Source organism: Heteronotia binoei, chromosome 1 (genome assembly GCF_032191835.1).
Source record: "Heteronotia binoei isolate CCM8104 ecotype False Entrance Well chromosome 1, APGP_CSIRO_Hbin_v1, whole genome shotgun sequence".
Taxonomy (NCBI): Eukaryota; Metazoa; Chordata; class Lepidosauria; order Squamata; family Gekkonidae; genus Heteronotia; species Heteronotia binoei.
Window position 1 is genome coordinate 158,507,920 of NC_083223.1, and position 23,830 is coordinate 158,531,749.

The 23,830-nt window shown below is 40.4% G+C and overlaps 1 protein-coding gene across 1 annotated transcript in view; it reads right to left on the reverse strand.

Moving 5' to 3' along the window:
- The window catches only part of LYST (lysosomal trafficking regulator), a 155,805-nt gene that overhangs the window by 47,094 nt on the left and 84,881 nt on the right, over positions 1-23,830 (reverse strand). The window contains exons 17-27 of the mRNA XM_060243203.1: positions 23,377-23,622; positions 22,710-22,883; positions 21,198-21,347; positions 16,994-17,131; positions 16,184-16,382; positions 13,302-13,433; positions 9,052-9,682; positions 6,371-6,548; positions 5,482-5,651; positions 1,916-2,146; positions 364-530 (exon numbers count right to left, since the gene is read on the reverse strand). Of these exons, the coding sequence (XP_060099186.1) occupies positions 364-530; positions 1,916-2,146; positions 5,482-5,651; positions 6,371-6,548; positions 9,052-9,682; positions 13,302-13,433; positions 16,184-16,382; positions 16,994-17,131; positions 21,198-21,347; positions 22,710-22,883; positions 23,377-23,622 (2,416 nt within the window). The remainder of the gene's footprint in view (positions 1-363; positions 531-1,915; positions 2,147-5,481; positions 5,652-6,370; positions 6,549-9,051; positions 9,683-13,301; positions 13,434-16,183; positions 16,383-16,993; positions 17,132-21,197; positions 21,348-22,709; positions 22,884-23,376; positions 23,623-23,830) is intronic.

Below are 23,830 nucleotides of genomic sequence, written 5' to 3' on the forward strand. Positions count from 1 at the left end.
AATTAATGGGGTTTTTTTCAGAGTATCTCATAGATGTAGAAATTCAAAATAAAACTGAGGTTGCTTTTTGGTACAACTACGCCAATGAGAATCAGAAGGCATGTCTGGGCAGACTTCATGGCCTTTGAGGAAGCACTGCCCTTCCACATTCTCTGGATTAAAGACAGCTGAAAAGCTACAGTTCATGCCCCTAAGCATTGCCATTGTCCACATTAATGGACAAATCTTCTCATCAAACAGGCACCAACAGAAAATTAAATAGTTTCTATATACACTGGGCAACTAATTAGTGCATATAACATAAGCAATATAGTAAAAAATAATTCCAGATACGTGTTACACAAGTGGCAAGTAGGGGCTTACTCTGGGTTTGTTCATTTTTGCTGTTCTGAAGATATCCGAGTAAGACCATGAGATCTTCAATAATTCGAAAATATTGGGAACCGGAAGAACTGCAGGCATGGATTGTCACAGTTACAAACAGTTGCTGTATATCACACACAAGTAGCCTGTAGTCACTTGAGAGGATGCTGCACAGAAAGTTATTTAACTCTGTTAATCAGATACCATTGATAAAATATTTATTTTGTTCAATTTATATCCCGCCCTTCTTGCAAAGCAAGCTCAGGTCCCATCAAAAGATTAAACAATTAAAACAGGATTAAAATTACAATATAAAACAGCTAAAATACAAAAAAGAAAGAGAATCTACTATCACTAGACTGACAACAAGATTATTATTATTATTAATTAGATTGATATCCCACCCTCCCCGCCGAAGCAGGCTCAGGGCGGCTCACAAGGAATAAAATCGCAATAAAACAATCATAATACAATTAAAATATACAACATTCAATAAATAACAATTAAAACAGTTTGGTGCTAATGTCATTAATGTCTGATGGTGTTCAGTGCTCTAGGTATCCTTTAGTCAAAAGCTATCCGGAACAGAGCTATCTTACGTGCCTTGTGGAACTGGGAGAGGTCTCACAAGGCTCTAATCTCTTCTGACAGTTGGTTCCACCAGTAGGGGGCCACAATCAAGAAGGCTCTCTCCCTAGTAGATTTTAGTCTTGCCTCCCTCGGCCTAGGGATCAATAACAGATTTTGTGATTTTTTTTTGTGATACTACTAATTTATATTTCCTGTCCTTTCCCTTCTGTCCTTCATCTTAGATGTCTATTATTGATTTAGCCTTTCTGGAAACAGTCTACAGAAAAAGGCTATGTCTTATGCAGTGCCTAGCATACCATAGCTACTAAACAAAATCTTATGCTAATATTCACAATTATAAAAATGGAATGGACAGCATGCTCTTTCTCACAAAATAACTACCACCCCCATATCAGAAAGGCCTGTCAAGTAACCAATGCAACTTGGAAATGGGTATTTAAATCCATAATCGAGGAACTGAAACATTTTGTATATTATATCCACACGAAGGGTTAAAATTGCTGAGAAATTTTAAAATGAAAGGGCTGTTCTCCCACTTTGAATTAATCCAACTGATTCAAAGACTTGGAAACAAGATACCTTCCAACAAGACTGCACTTCAAGACTTCACGTAATATATTCACACACAAGCAGCTTGAGCAACAAGACTTCACATAATATATTCCTGTCAGGTAGTCATTCCTTCCTCAGGAAGCCTACCTGGAACATACAAAGCTGCCTTATACCAAGCCGGACCGCTGGTCTATCATGTTCAGTGTAGTCTGCTCTGACAGGCAGCAGCACTCCAGTGTCCTTACTACTACCTAATCATTTTTAACAGGAAATGCTGGGAACTGAATCTGAGACTTTCTTTATGCAGAGGAAGTGTTCTACCACTGAGCCCCAACTCTATGTCCACATCCCAGAATAATATTAATCTAGAATTTCATTCTGTTGTAATTCTAAAATGGTACAAACTCACCTGGTCTCTAATCCATTAAGGGCTGCTAAAGTATTACACAGGGCATACAGAAGGCCATTATCTAGCAGCATATCTGCCACTTTAGAACAGGAATTTATGATTTGCAGCACAAAACAGAAAGAATTATGTAGCAGGATGCTGTCATAGAGGGAATTCTCTAGAAGCCCCAGGACAGGAATCACACACCACTTTTGAAAGAGTCCAGCATTTTTCACATCTTCTGGATCAAAGCTGAAAATAAATAAAAATAAAAACAGGAATCTGCAATGGATTTTTAAATACATCCCATTATAAAAAATTACCGCTTGCCTTACTGACATTTCAATATTAGTGGAAGCACTATTGTCAGCAAGATGGAATTTAGATTTACAAGCGCCTCTGTAGTAATGCTGATTAAATTGTACAATTCATACAGATAAATCAAACCTCTGGTACACTGTAGCATCTTAATTTCAGACATTGTGCTAGATTAAGTAACTAATTTCCTATCTCAGCAAGTCTTACAATTTAGTCATAAGTGGCAGTAAATACAGTTCAGCACTTGTAATATAAGCAAGAGAAATGCTTATATCCCACTGAGTAGAAATCCTGTTCCTATTAGCTGTGATAAGACCATATGCAGCTGGTACCTCATGAACATGAAAGCTGATAAAATTCTACTACAAATAAAATATACTGGCCATAAAAATAGGATTTTGTTATATGGCACCAATTACTACTATAACTACCGCAATTAAACTAGAGATGAAAAACACCGTTGCTGTTTTCTTTCAACACCTAAATCCAATGACCAATTGACACTCCCTAGGCTGTATCTAGCTTCTATCCATAACATTTTTGACCCCTCTGCTTCTCTGCATCAGACCTAAAGTTGAAGAAATTATGTAGCAGGATTCTTACAGGGAATTCTCTAGTTCATAATTCCACTGAGTCACTGGGGCAAATTCTCTTTTCCCAGTCAGGAGAGGGGGCAAGTGATGTCAGAAAGATAAACAGCGCTGCTTCCTCAGCAAATTCAGCCCTGAGTATAATTCATACCCAAGAGGACTACTTCAGCTTCTGCTTTCTGCCATTCATCCTTTCCTAGTAGATGTGAATACTCCCAGGGGAGTAATTCAATATCAGATTCAAACCTGAGGTCACACAAACAAAGCACCAGTATATTTCTATAATTCTTGGAGGTTTGGGGCAGGGGGTCTGCCATCAAGTCACAGATGACTTAAGGTGGATCTGTGAGGTTTTCACGGCAAGGGACATTCAGAAGTAGTTTGCCTTCACCTGCCGCTGCCTAACAATTTGAATTTCTTTCATGGTCTCTCATCCAAATACATACATACTCTGCTTAGCTTCTGAGATGTGATGAGATAAGACTAGCCTATAATTTTTGCACCATCATAATTAGGAAACTTAATCAATAACCATAATCAGGAAACAACCAATGAATTTCCAATTTGGCATGTTTGTTTGCTGCATTACTGCTAGCTCTTGACTTCTAAGGGCTGGTACAGAAGTGCACAATGCAAGATTATGGGCACAGGAATCAGCCAAAGGAGAATATATTTCCTTCCATTTGTTCCCAATTTAGGAAGAGTAATGCTAGATAAGAACAAAAGGCCCATCTAATCCAACACTCTGTTCACACAGTGGCCAACCAGCTACCTCCAGGAAACCCACAAACAGCAAGACTAACACAGCATCACCCTGCCTGTGCTCCCCAACAACTGATTTAAAGAGGCTGCCTCTGGTACTAGAAGGAGTCAATATCCATCATAATTAGTAGTCACTGACAGCCCAGTCCTCCATGAATTTGTCCACTCCCCTTTTAAAGACTTCCAAGTTAGTGGCCATCACTCTATCCCCTGGCAGCAAGTTCCAAAAATTAACTATACACTGTGTAAAGAAACACTTCCTTTTGTCTATCCTGAATCTTCCATCATTCATTCCAGTGCTATGGGAGAGGGAGGAGAGTTTCTCCCTGTCCACTCCCTCCATGTCATGCATAATTTATAAACCCTCTATAATGTCTCCCATTCCCCCAGTCTGAAAAGATCTTTCTGGAGCTCCTCACAATACCTTTTTATCTTAACCATCCTAAATAACCCGGCCACCTCACTACTCACCTCTAACTCCAGATCATTAATAAACAAGTTGAAAAGAACCAGCCTCAATGCAGATCTCTGAAGGATCCTGCTGCTCATATCCCTCCATTGTGTAAACTGACAATTCAGTTTACAAGCTGCTCTGGCTCCTTTTTTATGTTACACACAGCAGTCCCATTTCACTCAGGTTCAACTGGAGTCCATTACTTTTATACAATCCTGGCTTCTCCCAAAATATCCATAGGTGCCTAATAAATCTAAAGACCTACTCTCTATGCTATTATCGTTTCAACACACTGAGATTCCCTAACTGTGTCTGTCTAGCAGGTTTCGTGCATGGAACAGGTAGCATTCTGGAGAAAGCTCCCTTGGAAGTCTTGACTTTTAGTCTCCTCCCCAGCAGCCTAAAGTTGGCCTCCAGGATCTCACAATTACACTTCCCCACATAATTGGTGCCCACATGCACCACAACCACTGACTCCTCCCCAGCACTATCTACCTAACTATCTAGACAATGGGTGATGTCTGCAACCTTTGCATGAGGCAGGTAATTCATGTAGTCTACATGCCCATTGCAAACCCAGTTATCTACATGTGTATTAATTGAATCTTCCACTATGACAAGCCTCCCCCTCCCCTGGGAGATATATCCTTGGTGTGATATAGGATATCTGTTCATCCACCAAGGTAGGATTCCTTGATAAAGAATCTTGTCCCCTTTTCTCAGAGTGATGTTCTCCTTCCCCCAAATCCCTCCATTATTTGTGAATGATGAGGAGCCATCACTCTAGGATTGGGATGATGCCGCTATCACATTCCTGAGAGCCTTATTAACCACCCTCTCTGCCTCTCTCAGCTTCTTTAGGTGAACTACCTTGGCTTCAAGGGAATGAACTTGCTCTGTACACAGATTCTTCATTACATCTGACTGTTGTCAGTCCTGTTTAAAATTAACCAACAGAATAAGGATTTTGCAGTGGATTTTAAGAGCATTCCCAACTTCAAGTTAACCAAAATAAATAGAGGTTGGGAAAAATCTCAAGGAAGGAAAGTGGTTGCACGAGAGAGTCCAAGATTCTGCACCACTTTCAACCATTTATTTCCATGCAGCATTATGTCTAAGAGGCCATGAGGTGGAGGAAGAACTTGGTATTCAATGCCAAGTCTCTGATGTTATACACTGTTTGAGTTCTTTAAGCAGAACAAATATATCACTGCTAAGACTGAAGATATCTTATGCACTCTGCCCTCTCCCCCCCAAGCTAAATTCAATGAAATAATTTTCTCCAGAGTGTGCTCCACAGTTTACAGCATAATATTGATCTAGTTTAGAATGCCATTGCAGGCATATTGTAAAAGTTGCTGACAAATAAATTGTTTGCCAACTGAAGACTGCTCAATCTATATTTCACCTAAAAATAAACTGATCTACAGAGGGAGCGGAAACCCCCCAGAAATTATAATTACTCTTCATCCAGGCCAACTGGTCGACCAAACAGCATTTCCATAAAGCATTCCATTAGTTCCAGAGTGCCTTGGTGAAGATACAGCTGGTTAGCTAACAACGAGAAACCTCGATTCTTCAGAAATTTCTCCTTTTGTTCTCTAGTTGCTCTACGGAAATATGCATCCAAAAGCTAAGGGAAGAAGAATTAAAAGATTCTACGTTTTTCAATGTACTTTGGTATTTTAAAATATACTTTATGTATAATTTCTGTGGTAACACTTCTTTTAAGTGACATAACAAAATGAACTGACACAACAAAATGAACTGAATTTTAAAAGAGATTTCAGTAAAAAAGGAAAGGTCGTTTCCAACCACCAGTCGTTTCCAATTCTGGTTGCACGAGAGAGTTGGCTTTCACAACATTTTCACAGCAGACTTTTTACGAAGTGGTTTGCCATTGCCTTCCCCAGTCACCTACGCTTTCCCCCCAGCAAACTGGGTACTCATTTTACCAACCTCGGAAGAATGGAAGGCTGAGTCAACCTTGAACCTTCTACCTGAAAACCCAGCTTCTACTGGGGATCAAACTCAGGTCGTGAGCAGAGCTTAGGACTGCAGTACTGCAGCTTTAACACTCTGCACCATGGACTTACAAAATAGTATCTTATTTAATAAAGCATTTTTAGGCCACTTTCTCTCCAGAAGGACCCAAAGCAGCTTACAGCAAAGAATACAGGGTTTTTTTGTGTTTTAGAAAATTGGAATTCTTTAATTTTAAATAATACTGATGGTTTTTGCAAACTACCCTGAGTTCCAAAATGGGTAGGAAAACAAAAAGAAGATAGTTCATACAAATCTATAGCTGAGAAAAAATGTATGCCACAGATGTATATTTATAGTTTTTCTTACTTTAATGACTCCTTGTTGTATAAGAGTAGATGGGTGGTTTATGAGAACGATAAGAACATCTGGCTGAATAAGCTTGTCCATAACATCTTGAAGCATGACATCTGGCAGAATTAAGAGAACTCCACGTAAGAGGTGATACAGGCCACAACATATGAGTACAAGACAATCTTCTGTTGATCTGATGGAGAGAAGATTTATTATTAGGATACCCTGTATTAGTATCAATACACAAAAGGAAGAGAGTGAATCTAAAAAAATCCTGGCTGGTGATGGAAAATAAAAACCACCTCAGTTAAAAAAAATTAAACACACACACACAAAATAAAACATATAGGCCAATTCCCCACTAGGCTTGTTCCACCGTCAGAGCTCTTTCCCCCCTGATGCTTCTGTCTGATTTTGTACAAGCTGCCGCAAGGCTGCGACTCGCCCCGCCTCTTTCCCACCAGTTTTCAGAGGATCTTGCTTGCCATGGAAAAGAGACAAGGCAAGTTGCAGTCCCTGGGCAGCTTGTGCAAAATTGGATGGAAGCATCAGGGGGGAAAGAGCTCCAATGACAGAACAAGACTAGTTGGGAATCAGTCATAGTCTGATTACTGCCTGCCAAAAAGCTTTCCCCCACAGCTGTAGAGTAATTTCCCTCCAAAAACATTTTTGCAAAGGTTGCATGGTCAGCTTTGGTACATGATCGCATGGAAAAGCCGATATTGTATACAGATACATACTGCGACAATTTATTCAATCACAGCACTTCAGAAAACACCAGTGCCAAGTATATCTGCATGTTGATGACATCTTTCCAATATCAAAACAGCTTGGTGCTATGTAAATCCCTGTGCTCACATAGTTTGGTATTATGCATTAACCATGCCATAATTTTACTCTGTATCATTGTATATATGGGAATAAACAATAATAGAATCATAGAGTTGGAAGGGACCTCCAGGGTTATCTAGTCCAACCCCTGCACAATGCATGATAGTGCTCGGCCCCCTTCCAGTCTGTGTCCCATCCTGACGGTGGCAGGTAGAGGGGTCAGGTGGAATTACTCACCTCCGTCATTGGTGTTATGCAATGCCAGGTCCATAAATAACAAGACCTCAGTCCTTCGGGATTTCTTGCTTGAGCAGGACATGGACCTGGCTTGCATGACTGAGACCTGGGTGCAAGATGGGGAAACTAGCTCTCTCCCAAATGGCTCCCCCAGGATACTCAGTCTTTCATCAATTGCGGACTAGCAGGCGGTGGGGGGAGGGGTGGCTCTATTCATACTAGAGGCTTACTCCTTACTCCGGCCCCAGAGATCAATGGCATTGAATGTGCCAGTCTGGTGTGGGACGTTGGGAAGGGGTTGATGATATGGCTGGTGTACCGTCCACCTAACACACCAGCTGGCACCTTACTGTCCCTGATGAAGACCGTAACAAGCTGGGCTTTGGAGACCTGAGTGCAAGATGGGGAGATTGTAGCTCTCTCCCAAACGGCTCCCCTAGGCTACTCAGTCTTTCATCAATTGCGGACTAGCAGGCAGGGGGAGGGGTGGCTCTATTCATACGAGAGGCTTACTCCGGCCCCAGAGATCAATGGCATTGAATGTGCCGGTCTGGTATGATCCACTAAGACCCTGAGATCCTTTTCGCACATACTACTGCTAAGACAAGTCTCCCCCATCCTATAGACATGCATTGGATTTTTCCTACCTAAATGCAGAACTTCACCTTTATTCCTGTTAAAATTCATTTTATTGGTTTTATCCCAGTTTTCCAGCCTGTCAAAATCATCCTGTATCTTGTTTCTGTCTTCTACTGTATTTGCAACCCCTCCCAATTTAGTATAATCTGTAAATTTAATAAGCATTCCCTCTATTCCTTCAGCCAAAATCATTTATAAAGATGTTGAACAAAACAGGTCCCAGGACAGATCCTTGAGGCACTCCACTTGTCACTCCTCTACAAGAGGATGAGGAACCATTCACAAGCAATCTTCGGGTGTATCTGTCAACCAGTTACAGATCCACCTAATGGTAACAGGATCCAAACCACATTTTACCAACTTGTCAACAAAGTTAGCATGTGGAACCTTATCAAAAGCCTTACTGAAATCAAGATAAACAATGTCTACAGCATTCCCCTGATCCAGCAAGGTAGTAACTTTCTCAAAAAAAGAGATCAGGTTAGTCTGACATGACTTGTTCTTGAGAAACCCATGCTGGCTCTTAGTAATCACAGCCATCCTCTCTAAATGTTCCAGGACCGACTGTTTGATGATTTGTTCTAAAATTTTTCCAGGTATAGACGTCAACCTGACGGGTCGGTAGTTATCTGGATCCTCCTTTTTCCCCTTCTTGAAGATGGGGACAACATTTGCCCACCTCCAATCTTCCGGCACCTCTTCTGTTCTCCAAGAATTCTCAAAAATAACAGCCAGAAGCTCAGAAATTATATCCGCAAGCTCTTTTAGAACCCTAGTATGGACAAAATAGCCTAAACATGATTGTATGAATTGCTGCTCAGATTCAAATCCACCAAGCTATGTTCAAGTGCAAAACAAGAGGAAAATTAGTTCTTGCAAGATTAATCCTACATGAATACACAGAAATGATAATTCAAAGACTACCAACTTACACTGTGAGAACATCTACTTAAATGTTTTAAACGCAGTCAATCCCCCAGCTCACGTACCTGTCAGAACTGTTCACAGATTTTTGAGGTGCCCTATCAGCTGAAGGAAAGGTAAACTGTTCCCACTCTTCAGTAGGTAAGCTCTTATCAGCAAGACTTGGCCAGCGAGCAATACTGGATCCACCCTGAAAAGAAAAGGCTAATTCTAAACCCGCCAAATTGCTGTTTTTCTGAAAGGGATACAATCCCTTTAGATTGTTAGGACGCCTCAGCGATTTCTCAAGACTGGAATTGTCTTCCTTTTGTTTCATTTCTGGTTTTCCTTCTTGGATTTCAGAGGTTTTATCTAGCATTTCTTCCTCTTCCTTTGGAATATCATATGTCTCTGCAGAAGTTCTCTCTTCCAAATCAACTACTGTTTTTGCTGACTCACAGCTGCTGATTAAATACTCCTCCTGTATTCTTCTAAAGACCTCAGAGTTTCTCCCAATATTACTTTGTTCTAAAGGTTCAAGTGTATCAGTCTTTCTAACTACTTGCAAGTTCTCCACACTCCTTCCCAAATTTCCACCAAATACTTTTTGATGCACTTGTGGAGAGGAAGTAGGAGATGCTGGCAGGCTTTTACAGTGCCGTTCAGGTGTCTGAGCAACTGTCCTCTGAGATTCACTTACTTCAGAAGAATCATTTCCTAAGGAAATAAACACAGCAAATTCATAATCAAATAATAATGATTGTAACAAAACATCAACATCTACTTTAACACTTCTTGCCCAGGATTTAGTAAGTGTCTTTGCCCAGTAAATTCACTTTTAAGCTTTGTTTTCTTCCTCATCTTCTAGAGAGCAAAAGAGCTCCCACTCTAGGAACCCCCCCCCCCCGAGTATAATGAACATATGAACACATGAAGCTGCCTTATACTGAATCAGACCTTTGGTCCATCAAAGTCAGTATTGTCTTCTCAGACTGGCAGCGGCTCTCCAAGGTCTCAAGCTGAGGCTTTTTCACACCTATTTGCCTGGACCCTTTTTTGGAGATGCCAGGGATTGAACCTGGGACCTTCTGCTTCCCAAGCAGATGCTCTACCACTGAGCCACCGTCCCTCCCAAATTCCTGGTGAGACAACACAGAGATTATGAACAACTATGTTTTCTACCATAAATGTCTATTTTCTTTAAGTCAGCTGGGCTTTCCCATATGCAAACTGAGGACTTTCTAGGACAGGAAATGGGGAGTTTACTTTTCCTTCATGCATTGGCTCTTCTCCCATCTACCCTGTACTAACTGCTTTTTCCAGCTGTAATAATTTTGCTTCACTATGAAGATCACTACAAATATTTACACACTCACACTCACACACATATATATATATATATATTTATACGTTGATCATGGCTTTTACATAGGCTTCAAAAATTTAGGAAGGACTATGACAGGATGCTGGAGAGCACATTTACTTGCCACAGTCTTTCAGGCACACATGCATGCCTCAATGGCAGCCTCTTTTTCATTCACTCTTCACAGGCACAAAAATACCTGTGCAGGGGTGGGCAAACTTGCTTAACATAAGAGTCACATAGAATAAACGTCAGATGTTTGAGAGCCACAAGACATGGACACATATTACACACATCAATTAAAACTTCTAATACTTTCTTTGCACAGAAAGATAAAATACATATGTATGCACTTTACAACATGACCATGCTAGAAGGAGATTTAAAAAAACAAAAAAAACAAAAGCTGGGAAAAACAGTCCATATAAGACCAGCATACGGAAAGGTCAGGGAATTATTTTTTTGCACCAGTGGAGAAGGAAACACACAAGTACCATATAAATCACTGACTACTGTTTGCATCATTATGCATCTCTCCTTGCCCTGACACCAAGGTTAGTAAATACAGTTCTTACAAGAGCTATGAAACTAAAGGGTAACCGTGCACTGCCCTCTTTAATTCTGTCCCTCCTTCCAGTGGCCCCAGTGGCTCTTGTGCTCATTTCTTCACTCTAGGTCTCTGGGCAACTTCTGTAGTGGTGGAGAAAAGCTTAGAAGCCTGCCTATTTCCCCCTACTTCCTGGCTTCACACACAGTGGAAACAGTCGCCTACCTATGGGTCAGTGCTCAGAGGCTGACTGAGGTCCCAATGCTAAGCATGCTTACTTGTAAGACTGCATTGACCTCCTCCTCAACCTCCAGGAGCCAGACAATATGTGTTAAAGAACTGCATGTGGCTCCCAAGCCACAGTTTGGCCACACCTACTGCGAGGCCTACAGGCCCCTGGGAAACCTGTATTAGAGTAGCTACAGGGCCTACATTTCCCAGGATCCCTTCTGTTCCTCTGATATGGTGGGCAGCAGTTTTGAAGGGAACACTTGCCCAGTGGAGACCAGAGGGATGGGACCTGGAAGGAAGGAAATAAAAGGCCAACCTAGAGGCAGGGAAGTGTTCTCTCTGGAGGAATGCTGCAGTCAGGAGAGTCCTCTCTGAAAAGGCTGCAGCAGGAGGGTTCCCTCACCCAAGGGATGGTAAGTCTGTTGGCATTAGAGGAAGGGAACGTTTAGTTAGTTGCGTCAGGGCTCTTATTTTCTTTACATCACCTTTACTGTTTCTATCTTTCACTTTTGCACTAATAATTAAAATCTACTCATTTATTCTTCAACATTTACAATAAAATTATTGTTGTTATACTGCCTAGGTCCTCACATCTCTTTGCTCATGTACTGAGGTACTTGTTGAGAAGTAGGGTTGCCAAGTCCAATTCCAGAAATATCTGGGGACTTTGGGGGTGGAGCCAGGAAACACTGGGGTGGAGCTAGGAGCGGGGGGAGGGGGGAAACGGCGCCAAGGAGCGTGGCGAGCTGCCCCATCTCGGAGCGGGCGACGCCGCTGCGCGGCTGCCGCCTCTTCTCCGCTTCACCGTAGCTGCTCCTCCGAGATGGGCTCAGCCTGAGCCCATCTTGGAGGAGCAGCTACGGTGAAGCGGAGAAGAGGCAGCAGCCGCACAGTGGCGTCGCCCGCTCCGAGATGGGGCGGCTCGCCACGCTCCTTGGCGCCGTTTCCCCCCTCCCCCCGCTTCCGTTTTTTTGGGGAGTGGGGGAAGAGGCTGGAAATCCTGGGGTCCCCCGCCAGGGAGGCAGGTTTGGGAAGCCTACTGAGAAGGAAGACATGGGGTTGGGAAGGTGCAGGCCCTCCCAGACAGACCCTTACCAGAGTGCTGGCAGCCAGTAGAAGGTCCTCCCTGGTCCCCTGCTTGTGACATCTACTATTGAGTAATGGGTACTAGATGACACCATCTCCTCTTGGTTGCTTCCAGCTACACTTGATGCCCATGAGTGGAGGTCTAATGACTTCAGCAATACATGGATCCTCATGCTATTAAGGGACAAAAGCCCGCATGCTATACGCCCCTTCTCAACCATCTTTCCCGAAGGCAGGTAGAAACAATCTAAAAATTTGCACATCTCCTATTTAGTTCTATTATCAGTTCTCCAGTTATGGAAACTTGGATCTTGTGGACAACAATTAACCCCTCTGACTTGTAACAATGCCTATGGACGACTCCACAGTCAATGAGCAGTTACATGGTTTACAATGGGATGACTAAATCAAGAATTAACTCCTGATCTAAATGGGTATACTTTGGGAAACACATGTCTGAACTTTTTGAAATATTAATACATGAAGAAAGTCAAATTTTATAATGCTGTATGGGGAACTACAAAAGGGATTGGGGCTTATGACAGCTGTAAAAAATTCTGTTTCAAATGCAGTTTTTCCTTTTCCCTACTGAAAACAGAGCATTGTGCTTTACTGTTATTTACATCCAAATGTGACAAGGTGATCTAAAAACCCTCTAGTACAACTGAGAGGAACAAACAAACAATTATACAGTTGCAAAAGTCTCATCAATACATGCAAAAATCACTTGCTTCTAAAGGCAACAAATAATAAACACTGTCTCCACCAGTCCTAGCAGCCTGACCTATGTAAATATGACCCAATTAACTTAGTGAGGTAGCTTCATGAGTGGACTGGAGCCCCAAACCTATCAGTGGAATTACCCTGGTTAAAGAATATCATCTGTCTCCTCTATTCTTAACTCTAGGACATTTAAGATTTCTAGTCCAAGGAAGGAGTTATAGAGACTTCATCACAACAACTGCGATTCTGAACCAACCAAAAGCAGCTGAGTAGCAACTGATCTATTTGGCAAAGTCCCACTCTACTACAGAATCATACACTGGGGCTCAAAAGTTATGGCATGGGTTATGTAAGACCTTTTCAAAGAAATGTATACAACCGTTTACCTTCCTGAGGTGCAGCAGAAAATCCTGTTGGACTTGTAATGGCCAGTGTTGGACTGTCAACAGATTTTCCACCACTGCTAGAATTTCTCAAATACATGATTGATTGAACTTTCTCTTGGAAAATTTTCCCATCTTAAAAAAAATGGACAAAATACTGCTGTTAGAAGAAACATAATTAAGAATGTAACTGAAATAGGAGTGGGGTGGAGCCTCCAAGCTGTATACAGCATGTCTGAGTGAGATCTAGACCTCTACAGGCCCAACCCAATGACATCCAGCCTTCATCTGTACTGGGTTTGGTTCAACACAGCATCACTGTGTATATTTTGCTCTTGTACACATTTGGAGACAGCCCTTGTAGTGCTTAAACTGTTTCAAGCTGGCAGGAGAAAGAAATCAGAGCAAGAAGGCTATGCAGGCTAAATCCAAAATAACCGCTACAGCTGGACTTAACAAAGAGGATGACCTCCCTACTGTGGCCACAGATGATCCACTGACTGTGGCCCTTTTAAGAAAAATCTTCAAGAACACCAAAGACTAAATATAAAGTTGGTATCTCTGGAACCTCATGTTACATTTTATGGCACACGTGGCCCAGTCAACAAAATGACATTTATGTCAGATCTGGCCCTTGTAACAAATGAGTTTGGCACCCCTCTTCTAAAGAATGTGTGAGAGAAGCTTACTGTCTGGAAATTCTGTTAAGGCTAGAGGAGTTGCAATTTAACTGCATCAAAATCTTCACATGGAAGTTCTTGACTCTAAATCAGACACCAAAGGGAGATACATCTTTATTTTGGCTAAATGTGATCGATCTATATTCATATTAGCCAGGCAATATTTTATGGGCCAAATGTAGACTCTCTCTCCTTTCACGTTCATAGCAACATTCAGAAAAACTGGAGATTATCATGTAATCCTGGAGGGACTACAATATAATAATAGACCTTCTCTTAAAAGAATGTAACAGACTTTTTTGTGCTACAAGCTGATCCAGATCTGCTCTGCAAGGCCATATGTATGATAACAGTCTACATGATGTATGGTGTCCACTCCACTCTTTATAAATTACCTCATAATTAGATTTTCTTCTCAGTAGCTCCCTAATTTCTGAAGTGGGTGACTGTTCTATTGGGGTATGTGTTATTTCTGATCATTCCCCTGTTTGATAATCAGTATGAGAGAAGTTGATCTAAAATCTCCTTTCTGGAGGCTAAACACATCTCTGCTCCGTAAGGAAACCTTTCAAAAGAAAACGGAGATTTACATCAAGGATTTCCTCTTTACTAGTATCACACAGAAAATTACTCGATCTGTCTTACAGGATACTCTCAACACATACCTGAGAAGTTTCATTATTGCTTATATATCCTGGAGAAAAAAACTGCAATGTAATGAAATACTAAATATATTAGAAAATAAATTAAAAGATGCCACTACTTTTTATAATACCAACCCCATCTCTGGAAATTATAACACTATGATGAATTTCAGAAATGAAACTGTTTAAACCATTTGGCAGTGGAATGTAAACCAGGAGCATCGAACTCATTTGTTATGAGGGCCGGATTGACATAAATGAGACCTTGCCAGGCCAGGCCATGTGTGTCATAAAATGTAATGCTAGGCAGCAGAGAGATAAAGGACACAGACAAACACAATGATTTTTTAAAAACTTAAAATAAAACATGCTTAAAACATTAGCACTTGTTGGTCTTAAAGGTGCTTTCTTTGTATCTCTCCCATGCAGCTGAGTCTCTCTCAGGTGCACAATGACAATACAACTGTGAAAAATTAACAACATATTGACAATCCAAATAATTACTAACCATTACTACCTATATTAAATTAGCATCAAGATATATCATTAGTTCAGTTTCATTCACAAATGTACAATCTATTCAATATTAAGGTGCAAATTAACAAAAATTCTTTTCAATATTAAGGTGCAAGCTCAGAAAATTTCAAAAAGTCTTATCACAGTTCATACTTCATCTCCATAAAAGACTTCCAGAAGATTCAAATGAAATTATGAGACTTTTCATGCAATTTTCAGATGTTGCTTCCAACTTTCTAAATCTCCAAGGTACAGAACTTTTACAATAGAGTGTGGATCACAAAGCTGCCTCTGACAGAAATGCCAGCCTGTGATACCGTTTCTTACAAGTTCTTTATCAAAGAGGCATCTCACACGCATCACCATTCAATTGACCACTCTTGCAAGCACCATTCATGGAGACTGACTTTGATCACCAAAAGAGAATTATCTTTTCATTTCAATAGTAAAAATGATGCTGCCCTATTTTAAAACTTACATGAAGCTGCCTGATACTGAATCAGATCTCTGGTCTATCAAGGTCAGTACTTGGGTTTTGACCACTGACACAGAGTGTTGGACTGAATGGACCACTGGCCTGATCCAACATGGCTTCTCTTATGTTCCTATGTTCTTACTGTCTAGTCAGACTGGCAATAGTTCTCTGCCATCTCAGGAAGCTCTAGAAATTCCACATATGGATGGATTTTAGATAAGAGAGGAGTATTTCAGCTACATGGGACACATAAAAGTAACACATGAGCCAACGGGGAACATGATGCTTCCGGGTGACAATTCACAAAACTATGAGAAGTAAAAAACACCTGAATCTGTGCAATCACTACCAGGAAGCTACATGGTCCCAGCAGCTCATACATGTGGAGGGAATAATGCTTCGCCCCACTCTTATTTCAGTTACATTTTAAAGGAGATGACTTGAAATGCCACCCTAAGTAGAGGTATGATTTCAGTTGACTTAGGTATAACTGTTCAAGATAGCATTGTTAGTAGGTTTCACATAAGTTTCTTTCTTACACATTTAAACTGAGCAAAATATTTTATCTACCTATGTGCAGGGAAAAGTAGAAGTTTGTAGGATTGTGACAAACATATGTATTAGTAGGAGGGTGAACTGCTAAGAGGAAGTTGAAGATCAATGTCAGCAATTCCAGATCTGGAGGAGAGCCAAGGACTTCTTCAATTATTTTTACAAATGATGTACAAATCTCAGTAGGTATAGATGTAAAGTTTTCCTCTTTGTGCTCCTGTGGGGGGGAATGAAGAGACAAATAGCTGAAAAGAGAGATACATACAAAATCAATGCTTTATTCTATGTTCTACACAAGAATAGAGACAAGGGGAAGAACACAGCTTTATATTAGAAGAAACTATTCTTCAGCTTTACCTGCTCCAGATCCCAGAAATAAGTAAAGGAAATGTTCAATAGTGACAAGCAAAATTACTATAGGTTGGATCTAGCAAATTTCCACCAATTCCCCCTTTCTGTTGCAAATCCTCCTCATGATCCCACATCCCACAGGAGAAGTATTTCACAGTGGGTCCAACATATTACTTTTTACAACTGTTTTAAAGAAAAAGCTTAGAAAATGCTAGTGGGAATGAATGATTTTATGGTTCTCTTTCAAGACAGGAAATTGGATAAGATGTTTTCTAAGTCACTAAGACATCTTAGTCTGTAGTTTTAAAGATAATGTTTTCAAAATTATCAGGGAAGGAAATTGTCTTTGTATCCCGTCAATGAATTAAGGTGTGGAATGCTGCAACAATAGTCCTATAACAATGGCAGAATAATTTGCAACAATGAGCTGTTCCCCAAATACCTTGTATCTTCAAAACAAAGGCTACACAGAAATACCTGCAACACCTGACATGTCAACAAGAAGTGATGCACTACTTGAGCTTTTAGAAGTTGTTTAGTGTTAAACATCTGTTGCCAGTGATTATCTTGGATAAGTATTTCTAGAGCTGATAAGAGTGTTTTCCAAACACCTTGCTGAAAAACAAAAAACACTACAAAGCTTAGCACATACAAAATTACAACAAAAGCAAAGTTATAGACTTACATTAAATTGTGTTGGAAATAAAATTATGGAAACTCAGAACTCAGGAGCAAACCAGTTTGTTCATGATGAGAATAAGCTACAAAGTCTTCATGTGGTGCCTCCTTGCTCCTCATAGAAGCAAACACTTCCCAGTTTTGAACTAACTACAATTTGCTGTTATGTCTGAATAAGTCACTGTGACAGACTGCGTTTTTAAAAGTTTAGAAGGGCTGTACAAACGGGAAAAAAACCACAAAGGGTTAATTTTGCACAAAACCAAGGAGCCTTGAATGCCCCAAGGAATCTGATTGGTTAGCATCAGCACAGCAAAGAAAGATAGCTGAATGCCAAGGAGATTCAGTCTGATTTCAGCCTTACTTCAGAGTCAAGTACTAAAAAGAGTCTGAATTCAGCCCTGACTAAGAACACAGATGGAGTACTGGGAAAGCCGGCAAGGAAATTCTGTATTTTTTGTACAATTCCAAAATATATGAACAACATTGGCACCAAATAACAGTGGTGTCAAACATGTAGCCCAGGGGCTGAATCAGGCCCCCAGAGGGCTCCTATCAGGCCCCCAAGCAACTGCTTCCTTCTCCCTCTCTCTTGCTTCCTTCTGCATTACAGTTTGCTTTGCCAGGCTTGCTCAACTGCACAGGATCAACAAAGCAAAACATCTATTTTCTCCATTGGCTGAGGCTCCTCCCTTGGAGAGGAAGGGGGAAAGGGATATCTTGCTTTTCTGGACTCTCTCAATCACACAGTAGAGCTACTGAACCAAGCCTCTCTTCCTTCTATTGGCTGAGGCTTCTGCCCCTCCTGGTCCCCTGGGGAAGGAAGGAAATAGCCAGAGCTTCCTTTGCCCAGTTCCCTGGATCCCATGGGAGAAATACAATGAAAGCACCTTTAAGACCAAGGAGTGCTAATGGTTTAAGGATGTTTTAAGGGTTTTTAAAAAATCTGTGTTTGTCTGTGTCCTTTATAAAGTTTATATCTCTGCTACCTAATCATAAACAGGTACACACATGACCTGGCCCAACTCAACATGGCTCTGCCTGACAAAGTCTCATTTATGTCAGATTCAGCACTTGTAACAAATCAGCTCAACCGACACCCCTGATTACATCTTTTGAAGCTACACAAAAAGTACAGAATTTGGGGGATTTTATAATCTACTTGATTAACGTTTTATAATCTGCTTGATAAATGATTAGTTTCTCTCATGATCCAAAGGATATATTAAAGATTATGTCATTGTGCCAGATTTAGAATCTCTCTTAACCCTACCTAGGGTTGCTAAAATAATACTTAGTGCTTGATGGGTGGGAGGCACCCCACCTCCAAGAAATTGGTTAAATTCTGTTTGGAATAATGTATTGCTTATTAAATTAATTTATCACCAAAGAACATTAAGAAACTCTTCCAATATTTCAGTTAAATTTATGGAAGATTGGGCTATGCTCATAATGTTCTGGAATGGTAATACTATAAAGGACATTTCTCTTATGTTTTTTAATGAGCTACTTTAAGCAATCTCTGTGTTATACTGGTATTTATATTTTAAGAAATTACAGAATCATTGTCATTATAAATCATTATTTACTTATTAAATAGCAGGTATAGTTACCTGATACACTTTAGGATGATAGGAGATAGATATACCGTATTTTTCAGTCCATTGGATGCTCCGGACCATTAGATGCAGGTGCCTGGCTGGGAGACGAGGGCGAGATCGCTCCCTCCGCCCCCACCGCAAACCCAGCACTTCGCAGGGAGCGATCTCGCCACTTGTCTCTCAGCCAGGCACGCAGGCGCCGGCGTGCTTCCCCCGCGCCTGCGTGCCTGGCAGGGAGACAAGCAGCGAGATCGCTCCCTGCAAAGTGCTGGGTTTGCGATGGGGGCGGAGAGAGCGATCTCGCTGCTTGTCTCCCAGCCAGGCACGCAGGCACGGAAAAAGCACGCCGCCCCCTCCACAGCCGGCGCTCGCGAAGCGCTGGGTTTGCGAAGGGGGTGGGTGCTTCCTCTGTGCCTGGCTTCAGCTGCTGCTTATAGCAAGCACTGGGATCGGAGGCTTGGCTGCCTGCATGGCTTCAGCTGCTGCTTACAGCAAGCGCCAGGATCGCTCCCTCCGCCCTCCGATCCCAGCGCTTGCTATAAGCAGCAGCTGAAGCCAGGCAGCCAGGCATGGAGGAAGCACCCACCCCCTCCACAAACCCAGCGCTTCACGAGTGCCGGCTGTGGAGGGGGCGGCGTGCTTTCTCCCTGCCTATTTGCATGGCTTCAGCGCTGATGCTTAAAGCAAGCGCCGGGATCGGAGGGCAGAGGGAGCGATCCTGGCGCTTGCTGTAAGTGTCAGAGCTGGAGCCAGGCAGGCAGGCGCGGGGAAGCGCCGGGACGGAGGCAGCGGATTGCCCCGCCCCCAGAGGAAGGTACATACGGTACCTTCGCTCCATAAGACGCATACACTTTTCCCCCCACTTTTTTTTTGGGGGGGGGGGAAGTGCGTCTTATGGTGCGAAAAATACGGTGTATATATATCTCCTATCATCCTAAAGAGAGTGTGTGTGTATATATATATATATGGACAAATTAATTAAAATGTTTTGTTTATATTATAACAATTGAGTGAACTGGTAAATTTCATTATATATTATTTGTCTCACTGAATTATGAATCAGAATATTCTTTATAGTTCATGTCTTGCTGAATCAATGTTATATATTACTCAAAGAGTATTTTGTATATATGTACATTTCTAAATGCAATCTTTTTAAAAGGCCCAATTGGGATATCACAACAACTTGCAGTTTGGTACACACTGGGATGCCTTCATTCTACCATCCATGCACTAGGGGAGACAGCAAACAAATTAGTGAACCTCTGAGACTTATTCGCATACCAAACCAACCATGACTTTTTGGGTAACCTGAATACAGTAAAACATAACACTTAGAAACTACATTCTCTCCTATTAGTCATGGCAGGAGAAACATTTTGTACACTTGGCCACATGAGCACACAGAACAAGGCTGCATATCTAAACAGCAACAAAATATGATAATTCAGAGTTTTATTACAATTATGACATTTGAAGCTAAACTAAAATTTGAAAACGTTAAAAGTAACAGATTTTTGCATATATAGCCTACAATGCACTGGAGACACTTTCTAAATCGCTTATAGTAATTCCACATATAAATGTCAAGAAGATTTTGTTTAGCAATTTAAGACAGACTGGTGGATATTATTCTCCAGCTTCACTGTCTCTAGCCCCATTCACAAAGCGGAATAAGACTTTGAATGAACACCCTTTCTGACGGATAGATGGCCTCTGAGGCGTACTAACAAACCAGTTTAATAGGCATCTGAAGAAATGAGATCTGATGCATGAAACCTCATGCTAGGATATATTTAATTAATCTTTAAGACTTCTGTTTTATGCTGTATATTCATTTTTGTTTTATTCAGCTTGGTACGAATTACTGTTACTGGTGTAGCAATGAAAGAGTTTACAGACAATTATGTTATTTAGCTCCATATGAGCCATGCAGGACAAATAAATTAAGTTCACTCCCTATATTTGCAGAGATAAAGATAAATGGTTAAAATGTCCTCACTAAAATGGTTAAAAAAATAGCATGGAAGTAACAAGTAAAATACACAATGAATGTCTATAAGACTATATCTTCCATTTCATTCTATTTCCCAAAGTCTTAAATATATTCCAGTATGTACAACATCCACATGGATCCCTCCAATTTAACATAAATTATTGTTTTAGGAATTGTGGAAAACTTCACAAACCTAAGAGGATGACCAGTGCAAATTTTGGTTTATTTATTCTTTGCTCTAACAGCTACTTAAACTTAGAAACCAGTTCAGGTATTTCAGACAGAACAGACACATACTTAATGGCCATGAACAAAAATATTTCAATTCTTATTTAACTAAAAATGAATGGTTACTATCTGCTGGTCTCTGAAGAGGTGCAACACACTTCTGTATATAAACAATTACCTGGGCTTTCGACCATATCTTCCAATCAAGTAACAGCTCTTCCAACAATTTAACATCTTGGATTATAGCTGTAGTCTCTACATCAAGTGTAAATTCCCCATTGTCACTAAGATAAATTATTTTCTCACTACAGCATCCTGCAAGGAGAGTCTTTCAAAAGACAGCAAACACATTTAGTGGATAGTTTCAGATGACAGCCATGTTGATCTGCAGTAAAACAGACTGAAGTCCAGTAGCACCTTAGAGACTAACAATAGTTTCAGGGTATAATCTCCCTTTGTCAGACATGAGTAGAATGAATCTTTTGTGTCCCTTTATTCTAATCACAAGGTGGGCAGGATATTTTTTAAAAATGTTTGTAAGGATGCAAAGGTACCATGCACTTGTAATTAGCTTGATTAGAGCAGAGGAGAAATGCTTGGGGTCAGAAAATTAACAACTGTAATGAGATGAGGCTATTATGTCCCTATTCAGCCTTCGGGGGTTTAAACCCTGAAACTATTGTTGGTCTCTAAGGTGCTACTGCACTCAAATCTAAACATTTAGTGGATGATAAAGCCTCATGGCAACACTCGGCTGTGGTGATTTGACCTTCTTGTTTAACAGCACACATACCAGTGGTAAATTCATTGTACTGCTAAAATATTGAGAACATCACAGCTAAGGTTTCCATTTTAACATTTCAAAGGATCGTGATGTTATTATAAATTAAACATAACTTTTCCAAGAGGGTTACTTCTTTGCTGTGAAGAAAAACAGGATTCACAGACTTATACTCTTCCAAACGAATTCCCCCTTCCCAGTTTCATAAGAACATAACAGAACTCATGTTGGATCAGGCCAATGGCCCATCCACTCCAACACTCTGTGTCACACAGTGGCCAAAACTCAGGTGCCATCATGAGGTCCACCAATGGGGCCAGAACTCCAGAAGCCCTCCCACTGTTGTCCCCCAAGCACCAAAAATATAGAGCATCACTATCCCAATTCTATCATTTCTGTGTAGATGTCACATAATAAAGAAAAAGTTATAGTGAATCCGCTTGACAATGCTAAATAATCTATACCTTCAAATATACTACTTCAAAGTCATAAAAGTGCTTTGGCTAAAATTGCACAGGATAAATAATATTAGAAAACAAAATCCATGGAAAAGAGAAACACCTTTAACATCAAAAGAATAAAAATGATTTTGGATAACAGGTGACAGTTTCAGGCTATATCTATATCTACAAGGACAACATCCAAAATCTAGTAATGAGAGAGAGAAGGCAGGATACAATTAAATTTAAGCTTACCTTTAGAACTTAATTAATAATGTGGCAAAGAATTTGAAAACTCCTATACTCTCTAAGATCCATGCTGGTTTTAATTGGTTATGTTTATTTGTTTTAAAAATTACTGTTACTTGCTCAGGTCCTTAGAATGAAACATATAACTCCAAGAAGTCAAGTGGATTAAACATTTTACCAAGATTAGCCAACAGATAGGAGTTTCAATGTGGCCCCTTACCTGCAACATGTGAAATCCAACAATACACTTGGGTTTTATCAACACCTGATGGATCATTGAGTAACCGTTGCAGTTTTCTAACTCATGTATTCTCTGCTGATTGTGTTTTGTTAAGGCAAGTATTACTTTTAGAGCCAAAGCTTGTGTCTCTTCACAGTTGCTGATCTCTACAACCTAAATATAGGACAATCCATTAGTTAAGTATTAAAGCATGCTAAGAGTTAATTGTAACATTGCTTCAGTTTAGTACACAGCTGACCATAATATCGAAAGCCATTTCCTCTGAAAGTGCTATATCTGTTCTCTGTCAGTAGCATGCTTCTGGCCTGGACAGTACAAGATAAATCAGTAAGGGAAGGATGGTGTATGTCTTTCTTGAGACAGGGCAATGAACACAATAATTAGCATTTCTAAAGCTCTTTAGATTGTTCTAACAATTTCATTCATAATTAACAGTTTTAAAAAGATTCCTGCTTTATATCTCAGTCTCTAAGTGACTACATTATAGCAAATCTCCTTTGGGTCTCTATCTACTCCAGTGGTTATGTTTATTATATATTTCTTTTATATTATAGGCTCTCAATATTCCAAAGAGTAAGACACATGTATTAAGATTGTATTAATAAAATAATTACTAATAAGCGAAGTAATTTTCTCAAAACCTTACCCTGGCAAAAAGGAAGACAAATGCCCCAGTTCCACCAATCTCATGCAATATACCCTGAAGACCTTTATATTCAGCCGGCTGTAGCATTTTCAGATAAAGAGGATCTGGCAAATTGCTGTGTACTTCCTTTGAACTGAAAGGTCGTTGGGAAGATATAGTTTTTGCTTGACCTTTAAGCCTGATTACTGGCTCATAGATTGTGTAATAGCCAGGGCAGCATGGGGTATAAACAGCAGCAAGGCTCTCCTAAAAGACAAGACAATAGTTTAAGGCATTTACATTTAGACTTAATCCTAATTTTTGCATTAAGATCCTATTACAGTACAATAACATGCAACAGATGCCACCATTTCACCTCTACAAGGTTATTCAATAAAATGATAGCTATTTTTGAAACTTTTATAAGCAGCAATGGGAATAACTGCAAAACATCATTATAGGGCAGGAAGAGACA